We start from the raw sequence: 12,542 nt of genomic DNA, 5'->3' as shown, positions 1-12,542 counted from the left end.
TATCTCCCCTCTAATATTCTCCCCTACACCTGTATCTCTTAATATTCTCTCCTACACCTGTATCTCCCCCTAATATTCTCCCCTACACCTGTATCTCCCTCTAATATTCTCCCCTACACCTAGACCCATCTGATGATCTATAATTGAAAGAAAAAATATTCTTCACAGAGGAATGAAAGGTTAAGTAAAACATTTTCCATAAACGTTCTTTTTTTCTATATTATTAAGTAAAATTGTATATCAAAGAGGAGGACAACAATATATGGATCCATTATTAAGTCTCCGTCTTCGAGTTTCATCAAATCTGTACTCAAGACAAAGTGTTTATCTAGTCAACTCGTACCCTAAACTTATAAGGCTTATTGAGAAATATTTTACAATCTTTTAAGTGAAACACATTAACCTAACAGAGAATCTATCTATTGCTCTGAGAAAGTTACATCTTGTGGTAACTACTACAGTTCGTATACTTTCTCAACGAGAGAAAGGAGGACGGCATCAATTAAATGTGGATCGGGTACGGACAATCCTCGATGGGGACGCACTTCATTGTGTCCGGATTGATTACTCTAAAGTTGGAGCATAGGACAGATTCAACATATGAATGAATATCATTTTGAGAGCAGATGTAGTAATGGCGATCACACCTGTTGTCGCATTTGGGGAAGTAACCTTCCTTGGTGCACAGGAATGGGTCGATGCAGTGAGGGCCTTCATTAGTGGTAGTTGGCAGGCTACTGGTAGTTGACAAAGGGTTTGAAGTGGTCCTGTTATCACCCCCACATGGCTCGATACACGCCGCATCTGTCGAACACACACCCGTCACCTCGTCAAAGTAACCCTCAGTGCACGTGAACAGGTTGGTCTCGTCCGGGTAGCCTTTAGCATTACAGAAGTAGAAGTTAGTACAGTTGGTGGGATCAGGAACCTCAGTGTAGGCTTCCGGACAGTAAGAAACACAAGGGTCACAACATTGGGCATTGTTGGTCGTGCAAGACGTTCCATTAAAATAAGGTTTATTCTCAGGACACGGGGTACTTAATTGATCACCAGCTGGTGTACATATAATAAAATTCTTACAACTTTTACGATCTGCTATTAATACAGGGGTTGTGATGTTCTTTGGGCACGTAAACTGACAGGATGGCTCACAAACACCACACGTCGCATTGTCATGAGGTTGACACTGGAAGGTTACGTTATCAAATAATTGACCATCGGAGCATTCCATTGTGAAATCAGATGGATCATTATCCTTTAAGCAAATATAATATTTCCGGCAGTTGGTTGGATCAGCAATAAGGCTACCCTCGGTTTTATTAGCACATGTTGGAACACAGCCGTTCTGGAGCGCCTCGACCCCTGTCCACACACCCTGCAGAGGGAATATAGTACTTAGTCTCAAAACGATATAAATTATTAACACATAAATTTCTGAGGTGTATACCTGTGTTATAATGACCAGCCTGTGTACTAAGCTTGGTAGAGTTTCATTCTCTAAGGCAGAAACAAGATCATGGAATATTTAATCATCTTGTGCAGCCCAAGTATAGCCGGCTAAACTGCCTTGTGCCCTTCGCCAACCCAACTAGCCAAAGCTTCCCCAAGTAGATAGAATCCTTACAGAGTGGGCCTCAAGACAAAATGCCTGACGCCTGTCCAGAAGAAGCCTTTACACAAAAAGTTGTATCTCATAATTGTTAATTGTTGGTGGACTAGTGTAAATATGAGCCGATTGATGTACTGTTGAAGCGCAGTAATGTCAGTATAACATCAGCAATAGATCTCAAAGTCACAAAGACGGTGTACTAGACTCACCAGGGAAAGGGCGAGGTAGAAGACTAACACTGACATCTGTTGAGGCGAGGAGGTACTGTAGCTCAACACACTGTACACCAGTATAAATAGAGGTGATAAGGACATGCTTCAGATAAAGTAATGTGCGTTCATAGTGTCACAATTTCTAGAAGGCGTATCAATATTCTATCTACCAAAATAGAATCAATCATTCTCATATTACCTCAATTAATCTTTTCGGGTTACATCTACAGTACTTAAACTAAAGCTAAGTTAGGATATACTATCGGCTAAGGAAGTTTTGAATGTGGATAATTATATGTTACCTGACTGACGATGTCTTTCTTCGTTCTCCGAAATATGGGTCTCATGTCTTGCGTCCAACCTGTCACTTTCCCACACTCAATTAAACACATCAGAGAGGAAAGCAGAACCTTGAAATAGGATCTCTCTCTCTCTCTGCTGGTACACAAAATATTATTATCAGTAAGTCCCGACAGTGCACGACGATTTCTCTTCTATTCTTCATTACTGTATCCAGATGTGAATCCAGTATCTTGGTAAAAGGTGAGGGGTGGGGGGGGGTGGAGGGGATGAAGGACGAAGATACAGGGGGTAAGAGACTGGATTGGAGGGGCAGGGAAAGCTCTTTCGCCTTTTTTTTCTTAATGAATCAATACAAACATGACAATAATCATGTATTATGTGCGTCAAGCTATACTGTACCTCTGTATTGTCCGTATACCCAGCAAGAGTATCCCCTCGCCCTCACTGCTTTCTGCCTAACAACAAAGGAGTTCGTGGACAGTTTGTTCAGCGAGCTCAATACGTATTTTCTTCTTGGACGACGACATCTTGCCGGGGTCAGCGGATTCAGTTTTATGGGACAGCAGACGAGTGATGGCTCAGGGAGAAGCATCAGGCCTCATGCTCAGCACTTCCATTGTGAAGTCATCTCAGCTGATGACGTGCATCACTAAGAGAGCGAGGAGTGTATGTCAACCCATCCGCCTTCCAACAGTGTCCTACTCGGGTCACCCGTGGGCCCTAACGCGGTCCTCGTCATCCTCCAAAATAAGCTGGGCGATTAGGAAAGGATGAAAAAAAGAATTGGTTACCCGAATGCTCAAGATGACTTTTATCCCCTCACTAAGTTCCTCTTCGTGTCTAGGCCGACGTACAGTACTTCAACTGTAATGACCACAGTCGTACACGACAGTTAACGTAAAATCAGACAATTCATATTACGCTCAATAGCCCACAAGACATGTAGCTAGGCCTTCTTTTGAGTCCCCCATCTGAGGCATCCGCTTCCTCATCGCTCCCTAGCTTAAGTGCCGTCCATTTTCTCTGACTTCCAGTAACCAACCTCTCTATAAAGTGAATTTGAATGTGAGAGAGAACACCATTGTTTTGAGTCAACTTAGAGATGTCTAATTACAGTTAAAACATAAAAGATCCTTTGTGAGTGATGTTGAAAGCTTTAACTGTCTTTACTGTTAGTAACACTTGTTAAGTAAGTGAGTGTCGAGTCTGCCAGTACGAATGGCATCCCATGATATTGTCCCTGGGGATAGCCATGAATTTCCAATTGCTACTGAAGTTAGATTATTTTGATGCCCAAACATCAGAGAATCTGATATTTGTAGTTTAGTTAGTGTCAGTTATCTATTTAAGAAAGTCATTAATCTCCTGAACTATTCTGTCAACCTGTATAATCTCCAACATCAAACGTGTCCCCTTGAATAGTTCCTTGTTTGGAGTTTTGCTGACTTTGTAAAACTAATGTTAACAACATGTGTAATTCCACTTTTTCCTGGGAAGCTCAATCTCTGATTAGATCATATGAATAGACGTAAGAAATTCACCTGACCCATGGCATTGATTTTCATAGTTAAATGTATAGCGACTGAGTTGAATGTAATTTCTGTCATTGCGTCATTAGCCCTTGTGGCATGTATACCGCACAGGCCTGAGTTGCCAGTTAGCCGGAAATAACTCGTGCACGAGGAGCAGCGTCACATCTCAGGTATGTGTACGATTCTCCGCCCGCCATATGAAGTCAGTTTAACTCAGTGAATCTTGTGAATATCAGTGTTCATGTTGTAACAGTGAAATTTTCAAATTCCCAGTGAAAGAATTAATGTAACGTAAGTAAATATCGTCTGTCGTTGCTACACGAAAGATTGTTTGTGATTGAGTTATTATTCACATCTCTGACGCTTCTCCATCATTATCTCAGGCACTGTCTGTGTTGCCACCACTTTCGAGGTTCGGTAGCCGCCTATGGGCAAGATGGTCATGGAAGGATGTCTTAAATAAGGCAAAACTAGAATCTGAGGACAAGAGCAACCAGGGAAGACCGTGCTACGATACTACAGCGAGTCTACCACGGGCGTTACTAGCGAGCGAGCCTCGGCTCAGCTGTGTGTAGTCAACTACCCGCGCCCAGTGGGCTCAGTATTGTCTGGTTCATTGATCTTCGTTATATGTACCGAGCAGTATTGGTATTACCAGTAATACCGTGTTATCAGGGTGTTGGTTGGGAGTGCATCCTCCATATGGCCGACCAGCTGAGTTCTATCTAGTATTATTGTTGTATATGATTGGAGATAATTAGCAGAGTTATAGTTATCCCAGGTTGAGTAGTGAACCCATAAATATTGATAGTACCAGTAAATATGGACGTGAGTTGAGTACATCAACTGAAGGAAAAGCGCCATGTTATTCATTCCGAAATAACATGTTGCTATAGATAATATTTTAATTTGGGATATTGTCAAGTGTGTCATAGAACCATCTGTATTGACAATGAAAAAATATAATGACTGTTTAATGTTGTAACCAAGAATTGAAGATTTATTTTGCTACTGGTAAAAGTAAGACCTTAGGGTCCAGTACTATCTGAGCGTGCCAAATAACCATCTTATTTGTCAAAGAAATAATACAACAGTTGTTTAATGATGTAATGAATAATTAAAGATATATTTTATGAGTGGTAAAGTAAGATTTACATCTTATTCACTCCTTATGTTAATAAATATTGAATTAGTAAACTACAAGTATCACCACTTATTCCTTCTACCCGTTGGTTCTCAGAAAATAACTATTGTGACTCATGTGCCTAGAAGCTCACTAGCACGCTACCTAACAGTTCACTAAGATATATTATATTTTAATAAAAGTCTGGGTGGTGGCAGGCTACCGTGGTAAGTAATAAGTGTTATAATAATAATGACATGGTTTCCCATAGTTTAGACTTTAGAATATACAAAACTAGAACAGGCTATAACTGAGAGAAAGTAAGGACATGAAATTCAGAAAATACAATAATAGATATGAAAAAAGAAATGTAGTAAAGAAAAGAATACAGGGTGATTAATGCTTATAGGATTCCCTCACTGGTGTAGGGGAAACACGTGGTCATAGGCCTGCCCCACTGGTGTAGAGGAAACACGAGGTTATAGGCCTATCTCACTGGTGTAGAGGAAACACGTGGTTAATGGTTATAGGCCTGCCTCACTGGTGTAGAGGAAACACGTGGTTATAGGCCTGCCTCACTGGTGTAGAGGAAACACGTGGTTATAGGCCTGCCTCACTGGTGTAGAGGAAACACGTGGTTATAGGCCTGCCTCACTGGTGTAGAGAAAACACGTGGTTATAGGCCTGCCTCACTGGTGTAGAGGAAACACGTGGTATAGGCCTACCTCACTGGTGTAGAGGAAACACGTGGTTATAGGCCTGCCTCACTGGGTAGAGGAAACACGTGGTTATAGGCCTGCCTCACTGGTGTAGAGGAAACACGTGGTTATAGGCCTGCCTCACTGGTGTAGAGGAAACACGTGGTTATAGGCCTGCCTCACTGGTGTAGAGGAAACACGTGGTTATAGGCCTGCCTCACTGGTGTAGAGGAACACGGTTATAGGCCTGCCTCACTGGTGTAGAGGAAGCACGTGGTTATAGGCCTGCCTCACTGGTGTAGAGGAAACACGTGGTTATAGGCCTGCCTCACTGGTGTAGAGGAAGCACGTGGTTATAGGCCGGCCTCACTGGTGTAGATGAAACACGTGGTTATAGGCCTGCCTTACTGGTGTAGAGGAAACACGTGGTTATAGGCCTGCCTCACTGGTGTAGAGGAAACACGTGGTTATAGGCCTGCCTCACTAGTGTAGAGGAAACACGTGGTTATAGGCCTGCCTCACTAGTGTAGAGGAAACACGTGGTTATAGGCCTGCCTCACTAGTGTAGAGGAAATACGTAGTTATAGGTCTGCCTCGCTGGTGGTGTTGTAGAGGAAACACGTAGTTATAGGAGTGGGTGCTCCTCATCCCAGGGATCTCCTGCTGACACCGCAAACTCCTACTGAGGCCCCTACCTGCCTCGATCCCCAGGTCCTCCGTGCTGGAATGGCCCTTCGTGTTAAAGCCCTTACGTACACTGGTTACAAGTACATCTGCGGCAACTAGGTACAGAAGGCCCGGATATTTTGGTTCCGTTCTTGGGCATTGGACCAGTGGAGTGTTATGCCTCATCTACCCGAACCCAACATATTCGACCTAACCCAAACTTAACTTGACCTAATCTAACCCAACCCGACTTTACCCAGCTTAGCCTAACCTAACTAATTTCCAAAACAAAACTCAGTCACCAATGAAGCTTCGTGTTTACCTTGACCTAATTTCATACACACACATATTTTTGTATTTACATATTTTCTATACTCAAAGGTAACTCCTTACCACTGTGTGCGGTATGTTTGTTTTAAAAGTTAATCTTGAGAGTGAAGAGTAGAGAACATCTCAGGTGTACAGATGAGCTTTGTTTTGTGTCGCGTTTTAGTAACTTCTTACCCAGTGTCCGCTATACAGTAAGTTAGGTTGTATTCACAAAATGCTTCTTGTGTAATTTTGCAAACACACACACACAAATGAACAAACTAAATTGGAAACCACATGTCAGTTAAGTAGTCCAATCCTCCAGTTTCCGGCTCCACTTCCGCCGCCGACTCAAAGTTCCTGCGCCCGAGCACCTCAGTGTTTACTCAACATTCATATTTCTCAAGCTCACCTATGCCTCCCTTGCCTGGTCTTCCTCCCTAAATGCCACACAACGTAAACACCTAGAAAAGGTGCAAAAGAAGGCATGCAAGATTATTCTCTCCCCTTCCTACTCCACATATCAAGAGGCGCTCAACACACTGACCCTCTCGGCTCTCACTGACCCTCACCACGACCTCATCTGCAAATTTAGTGAGAAGCTTCTGCATCATCCTCCACACCGGCTCCTGCTTCCACCCTAGATCCCTCGTCCGCGGATTGCTGTTCTACACCACAACCGCATCCAGCCCATACGAGCACGTACTGATCGCTATAAGAACAACCTAGTCACAACCATTGTAAAAATTATCAATAAATTGTAATCAACCAGTATATTCACTCCCAGTCAATCTTACCCTTTTGCACTGACACTATGTTGAAATGCCCTGTATTATGACCTTCTCCCCACCTGGTTATTATATATATTTGTATCACATAATTATGTTACTTGTATATTATTTGTCAATCAAGAGACCCATTCCCCAATTATGCAACTGTATATTTTCAGTCTTCCGGTTGCCACGCTCTTTCAATAAACCGTAAATTATTATTATTATTATTGAATTGAACCATTGGCCGTTGGTGGTGGTTCGCCGGGTAGAGGCATGACGGTACTGAGTTTGCTCCACAGCCTTGGTACACAACAGCTGGTAACACTAAGTGGACAGCCATAGAACACTGTAAACACTATCAACTAGATGACTCTGCCGTATAATATACAAGGTGTTTACAAAGTCTCGTAATGTTTGGATTTATTGACTTGACGTCTGTGATAATTTCTTCATAGCTGCAAGTGTATGGTGGAAATATCACCGAGTACATAGTGACGAATACAGTTAAGTGCAGAAAATAATGGAGAACAACACACAGTAGTGTTTCAGGTGTGTGTAACATTCTCATTCGGTTAAATAAACATAAACGTCAATGGACTGTGTAAATAACCTGTAGTCCTGTATAGTCACTTGTGTAGCATGAAAAACTTATCGCCGGAAATAACTGGGTCTCTGCTGACCGTATTGTTGTATATTTGCGTTATTTCTTGTTCCTACACGAGGTCTGGTACCGATATTTTCATCTTGTGTTACTTCATTTATCATGATTACTTGCTTGCATATAATAATCCCTGATTTTTATTTGATCTCTTTGTCCTCAAGATGTGACTTTACTTCGAGAGCTTTGCAGCCTTTTCTTTTCTGGAACTGTATTAAATTTTTTAAATATACTTCCCGATAACTGCTTCTGCTGAAGTGATCTCTGCTGTGCCTTACACTGGTGAAGGTGATCAAGACGTTTACCTAAGCCTTGACGAGTCCTTTCTTTCCAATTACCACACAACTACGTGCAAACACAGAAATGCACACACGTACACGTGGCCTTGAGGACGACCCTGCAGGTCCCCTATGGTCCTCTCGAGCCACCTCAGAGCTCAACAACGAAGATCACTAATAACTCATTGCTGGATGATCGTCAAACTCGATTCCGGATGACAGCAAAGTAGTGTAGTATTAGAAGTGTGTGTGTGTGTAAACAAGATGTTCCTACAGTGGGCCTCAAACAACGCCATAATAACATTGAACCTCTGAATTTCAACATATACAAAAAATCCCAGTGTGTTTGGGAGATATATACATCTCCCTTGAGTACGATGACACTGTACTATAGAGGGGAAAGAGGTTATCATACTCAAGGAGTTAAATATTTGACTGTTTTAGTTTAACTCAGAAATTGTACATACACAAGATAAAGGTTCATATAAATTTCCCTCAACAGATTCTCCCAGGAAGGTGTAAATATCAGAACACGGCAGGTTGTGCGGGAGCTGCTAGTCTGAGTGCAACTGAGAGTAGAATTTCTTTACTATTACCCCAGTGCGGCGGTGGATTACAGTGCTCACCTCCTGTCCTAAGAGTCGGTGGTTCAATTTCAGGGGACTCTCAATTCACCCAGCTGTAAATGGGTGCCTGACTTGTGTACCGAAGGCTTAGTATGCAGGCAATGTGCTGCAATCACATTGTCCCCAACGGGCAGCCACACTTAGGGGACCAGCCTTCACCTTTCACCTCAGTGTGAGTATTTCATTAATACTAGTTAATAATGGATTAAGGTGATCATACCAGAACTCTTGATTTATTTATTAAACTTTATTACATTGTAACACGCTTAGAATCTAACATGTACTAGATGTAAGGTATACTTAGAATATAAATAATATGACTCCATGTCCCCGTCTGTTCGTTCCACCTTTTATGTGGGTTATTTCGGCCTCAGGTGGCGCTACCTTGCGAGCCTCCGTGGTCGTGGTTCACAGGACTGTGCGGACACAAGGCTCGGTACAGTTGGCCCCATAAAAGCATCCGCTATCTTTAGAGGAAAATACTTCTCCATTGGGACAGGTGTGTAAGTCATCAATCTCAGGATAATATTTGTCTTGTGAACAGTAATAGAAATTGTGGCAGTTTGTTGGATCGGCGATCTCAGTGAATTGAGACTCACAGACGACGATGCAGGGGTCACAGCACTGACTCTCGTCCTTCACACACTTTATCCCGTTAAAGAACGTTCCGGGTTCACAGCTCAAGGGGAACGGGTCATCATATACTCCACACAGGTAGTACTTGGTGCAGTCGTTGATGTTCGCCACGAAGAAAGTTTCATCAGGAGACATTCCTGCACATGCGTATTTACATTGTGGTTCGCAGAAAGAACAAGTTACGTTGTCAGCATTCACGCATTTCAATGAATTCATGTCAAATTTCATATCATCTTCACATTCGAACGCTACGTCACTGGGTTCATTGTTAGTTAAACATGTGTAGTATCTGTGGCAGTTTTTAGGGTCAGGTACATTTTCACCGGCAGTGCGGTTAGTACAGTCTGGGAGACAACTGTCCTCGGACGCCACGCCAGCCACGCCCAATACCTGGTAGGACACAACACAATATATGTTAACACTGACAAAGCTAAGAATAGGTTTGTTTGTTTTTCAAAATGCCAACAGATGACACTATTTATGTTCATGGCCTCTCTCCATATTTTTCTCTCCATTTTTATTGACTAACTCTCCTAAATTTGTGTCACTTTTACGACACAATTTCAGAAACACGGAAAATAGCAAATGTATCTACACACACGTACTGAACAGCCCAGTCCCAACCGTTGTAAAAATTATCAACTCGTCGTCAACCAGTGTGTTCATTCCCAGCCAATCTTACCTTTTTGAACTGTTACTATGTTGATATGTCCTGTAGTATGACCTTCTCCCCACTTTGTTATTATATATCATATTTGTATCACTTAACTTATTTGTATATTATTTGTCAATCAAGTGATCCATTCCCCAAATATGTAACTGTATATTTTCAGCCTTCTCTCTGCCATGCTCTTTCAGTAGATCGTTAATTATTATTATTATTATTATTACACGCACGTGATTCTTAAAAACTAGTACAATAAATTTTTCTTCAACTGATGTGAGAACTAATCTGACACATTTTAAGCTACGACACAAAGATGACAATCAAAATATGGACCCAATTATACTTAAGAGGCTGCTGTAACTCGATGTTATATTAATCACAATTTTAGAAACTGCATACAGTACCGAGAATAACATCAGAGAACATATAAAACACACATCTTCTATTACATAAAATTATAGTTATTCATCTCTTTTACTTACACCAAACACTTACAGCGTCGTGTATAACTGACCCAGGAATCAGAAACTATAGAGCACCATGACACCCAGCAAGCTCACCCCCCTGCGCCCTCTATCATTTATACACTCAGCCACCACTACCTCCACTTCAGAAGCAGATACAACAACAAAAATTCGGTTAAGACATCAATACAAATACAGATTAAGACATAAAGTACACGTACAGGACCGTTCAGACATTGACAGACCTTTATGAGGAGTAAATGTCAATATTTTTACTTGTAAGTGAAGGAGTGAGGGAGATATTAGTTACCAGTATAATAAGGAGGCGAAGGAGTGAGGGAGACATCACGGGGAGAAGATCGTTACTTGTGCCTCAGTATACTGTATCAGATCCTGTTGCTCGCCTAATGTACTGGGTGGGAAGTGACGGTGGTCTGGGTGGCGCGGCCCGTGTTATAATCTCCCCCACCTAGGTCATTATAAGCGCTGGGTACTGTTCACACACACACACACACACACACACAGTGTTTTCCTTGAATGTCACAGGTATTGAGCATTAGCCAGCTGACGCCCCCTTATCTTTATTATACTGTAGAAACATTTCCCACAGCGATGACAGTTACACATTTTTATTCACCGGAGTACCGCCTTATCATCAAACACATGCGCTGCCATCCCCCACCACACCAACTTAATTGTAATATTCTGTAAAATGTTTATTACAAACCTGAAAACGCAATGAATAGAGGATTACTGTTGAAGAAACCTTCTTTTAGAATTCACCGACACATTTTCTCATCACAGTAGTCAGCCTCTCCACTGAGATTTAATAAGAAATGTCTGGGAAGAGATATTGCTCGTAGTCTGGCGGTTACAATGGGTACAAGGGAATACAGTTACTATATATAATGCCATACTCATTTACGCTCCCAATTTTCCAAAATAATACTTTTACAATACACACACTGCATAGTGTGTATAGTAGTGTAGAATTTTTTTCAACTCGGTATACAATGACTACTAACATTATTCTGGTATTTTGTCTAGAATTTCATTTTAATCTGAGTTAACTTGTGGCTCCGAATCAATTATTTTAATTTGATCTTCAAACTCTGCTGTAAATGAAGTGGAGCGAGACCTTCCTTGTGCACAGCGAAAATTCTTGATGAACTGCAGCGTTGATATTACAAAGAAATAAAATGGATAGTGGAGTCATTAAATAAAATTACCTGCATTCTCCACTCCCCCCACAGATAGTTCAGCCTTCATCAAGCGGACCAAACTTTTGTACAGACCAACACAGTGAGACAGACATGTTACAGTTATCCAGGTCTCACAAAAATATAAATGATAAGACTGCCAGAGACGAAAACACTATACCGAGAAGGAATTAACAAATATGCGCTTTATCTTAACAACCGACAACTACCAAAGGGGAAAACTATTGGGTAAAGTCAAAGCCATGATACTATTGGATTAATTTCCCTTTGAAGCAACTAATGTGCTATAATCAAATAACTAATGTCGTAACATAGATTATGAATAAGTTCCAATTTGTGAAATTGATGAGAAAGTTTACATCTGCAGTGCGCAGGAGCAATATCCCCGAGATTGCCTCTTCTTCCTAACAAAAAGATAAGATGAAATAAAATTTGAAGTGTACAGTACATGTTAACTCACAGATGTATGCTACATTTTTCTCAATTAGTTTCAGCATATGTTAGGATCTACGCCATCACGAAATGAACCTATGCCTTAATACTCGGCATATAAACTTTGTGATAAACCTTTAAAGCATATTCGGTAACATTATATTATGGAATGTGATACTCCCAAAGACTTGAAACCACCTGGTTTATTATATCATCAACTACGTAACTACTACATTGAATCAGAAGTCCTTGAAAATATTCTGGCAGTTTGTCCTAAACTTGCTAATCCACACTAATTGGTCCTAAATTATAATATAGCACTAAGGAATATGATCT

The 12,542-nt window shown here is 41.3% G+C and overlaps 2 protein-coding genes across 2 annotated transcripts; both read right to left on the bottom strand.

Annotated features, from left to right (window-relative positions):
* Nucleotides 1–201: 201 nt before the first annotated feature.
* Nucleotides 202–1,888, bottom strand: LOC121872522. Its single transcript, XM_042375305.1, has 2 exons — nt 1,819–1,888; nt 202–1,375 (listed from the first exon to the last, which is right to left on the bottom strand). Exons 1-2 carry the CDS (start codon nt 1,852–1,854, stop codon nt 503–505), a joined length of 909 nt encoding a protein of 302 aa, XP_042231239.1. The 5' UTR covers nt 1,855–1,888; the 3' UTR covers nt 202–502.
* A 7,127-nt stretch (nt 1,889–9,015) lies between these two features.
* LOC121872662 (peritrophin-48-like) lies at nt 9,016–11,019 on the bottom strand. Its single transcript, XM_042375612.1, has 2 exons — nt 10,865–11,019; nt 9,016–9,813 (listed from the first exon to the last, which is right to left on the bottom strand). Exons 1-2 carry the CDS (start codon nt 10,898–10,900, stop codon nt 9,196–9,198), a joined length of 654 nt encoding a protein of 217 aa, XP_042231546.1. The 5' UTR covers nt 10,901–11,019; the 3' UTR covers nt 9,016–9,195.
* Nucleotides 11,020–12,542: the final 1,523 nt, after the last annotated feature.

Source organism: Homarus americanus, unplaced genomic scaffold (genome assembly GCF_018991925.1).
Source record: "Homarus americanus isolate GMGI-L3 unplaced genomic scaffold, GMGI_Hamer_2.0 scaffold39155, whole genome shotgun sequence".
Taxonomy (NCBI): Eukaryota; Metazoa; Arthropoda; class Malacostraca; order Decapoda; family Nephropidae; genus Homarus; species Homarus americanus.
This window is presented reverse-complemented; position numbering and strand designations above follow the sequence as displayed.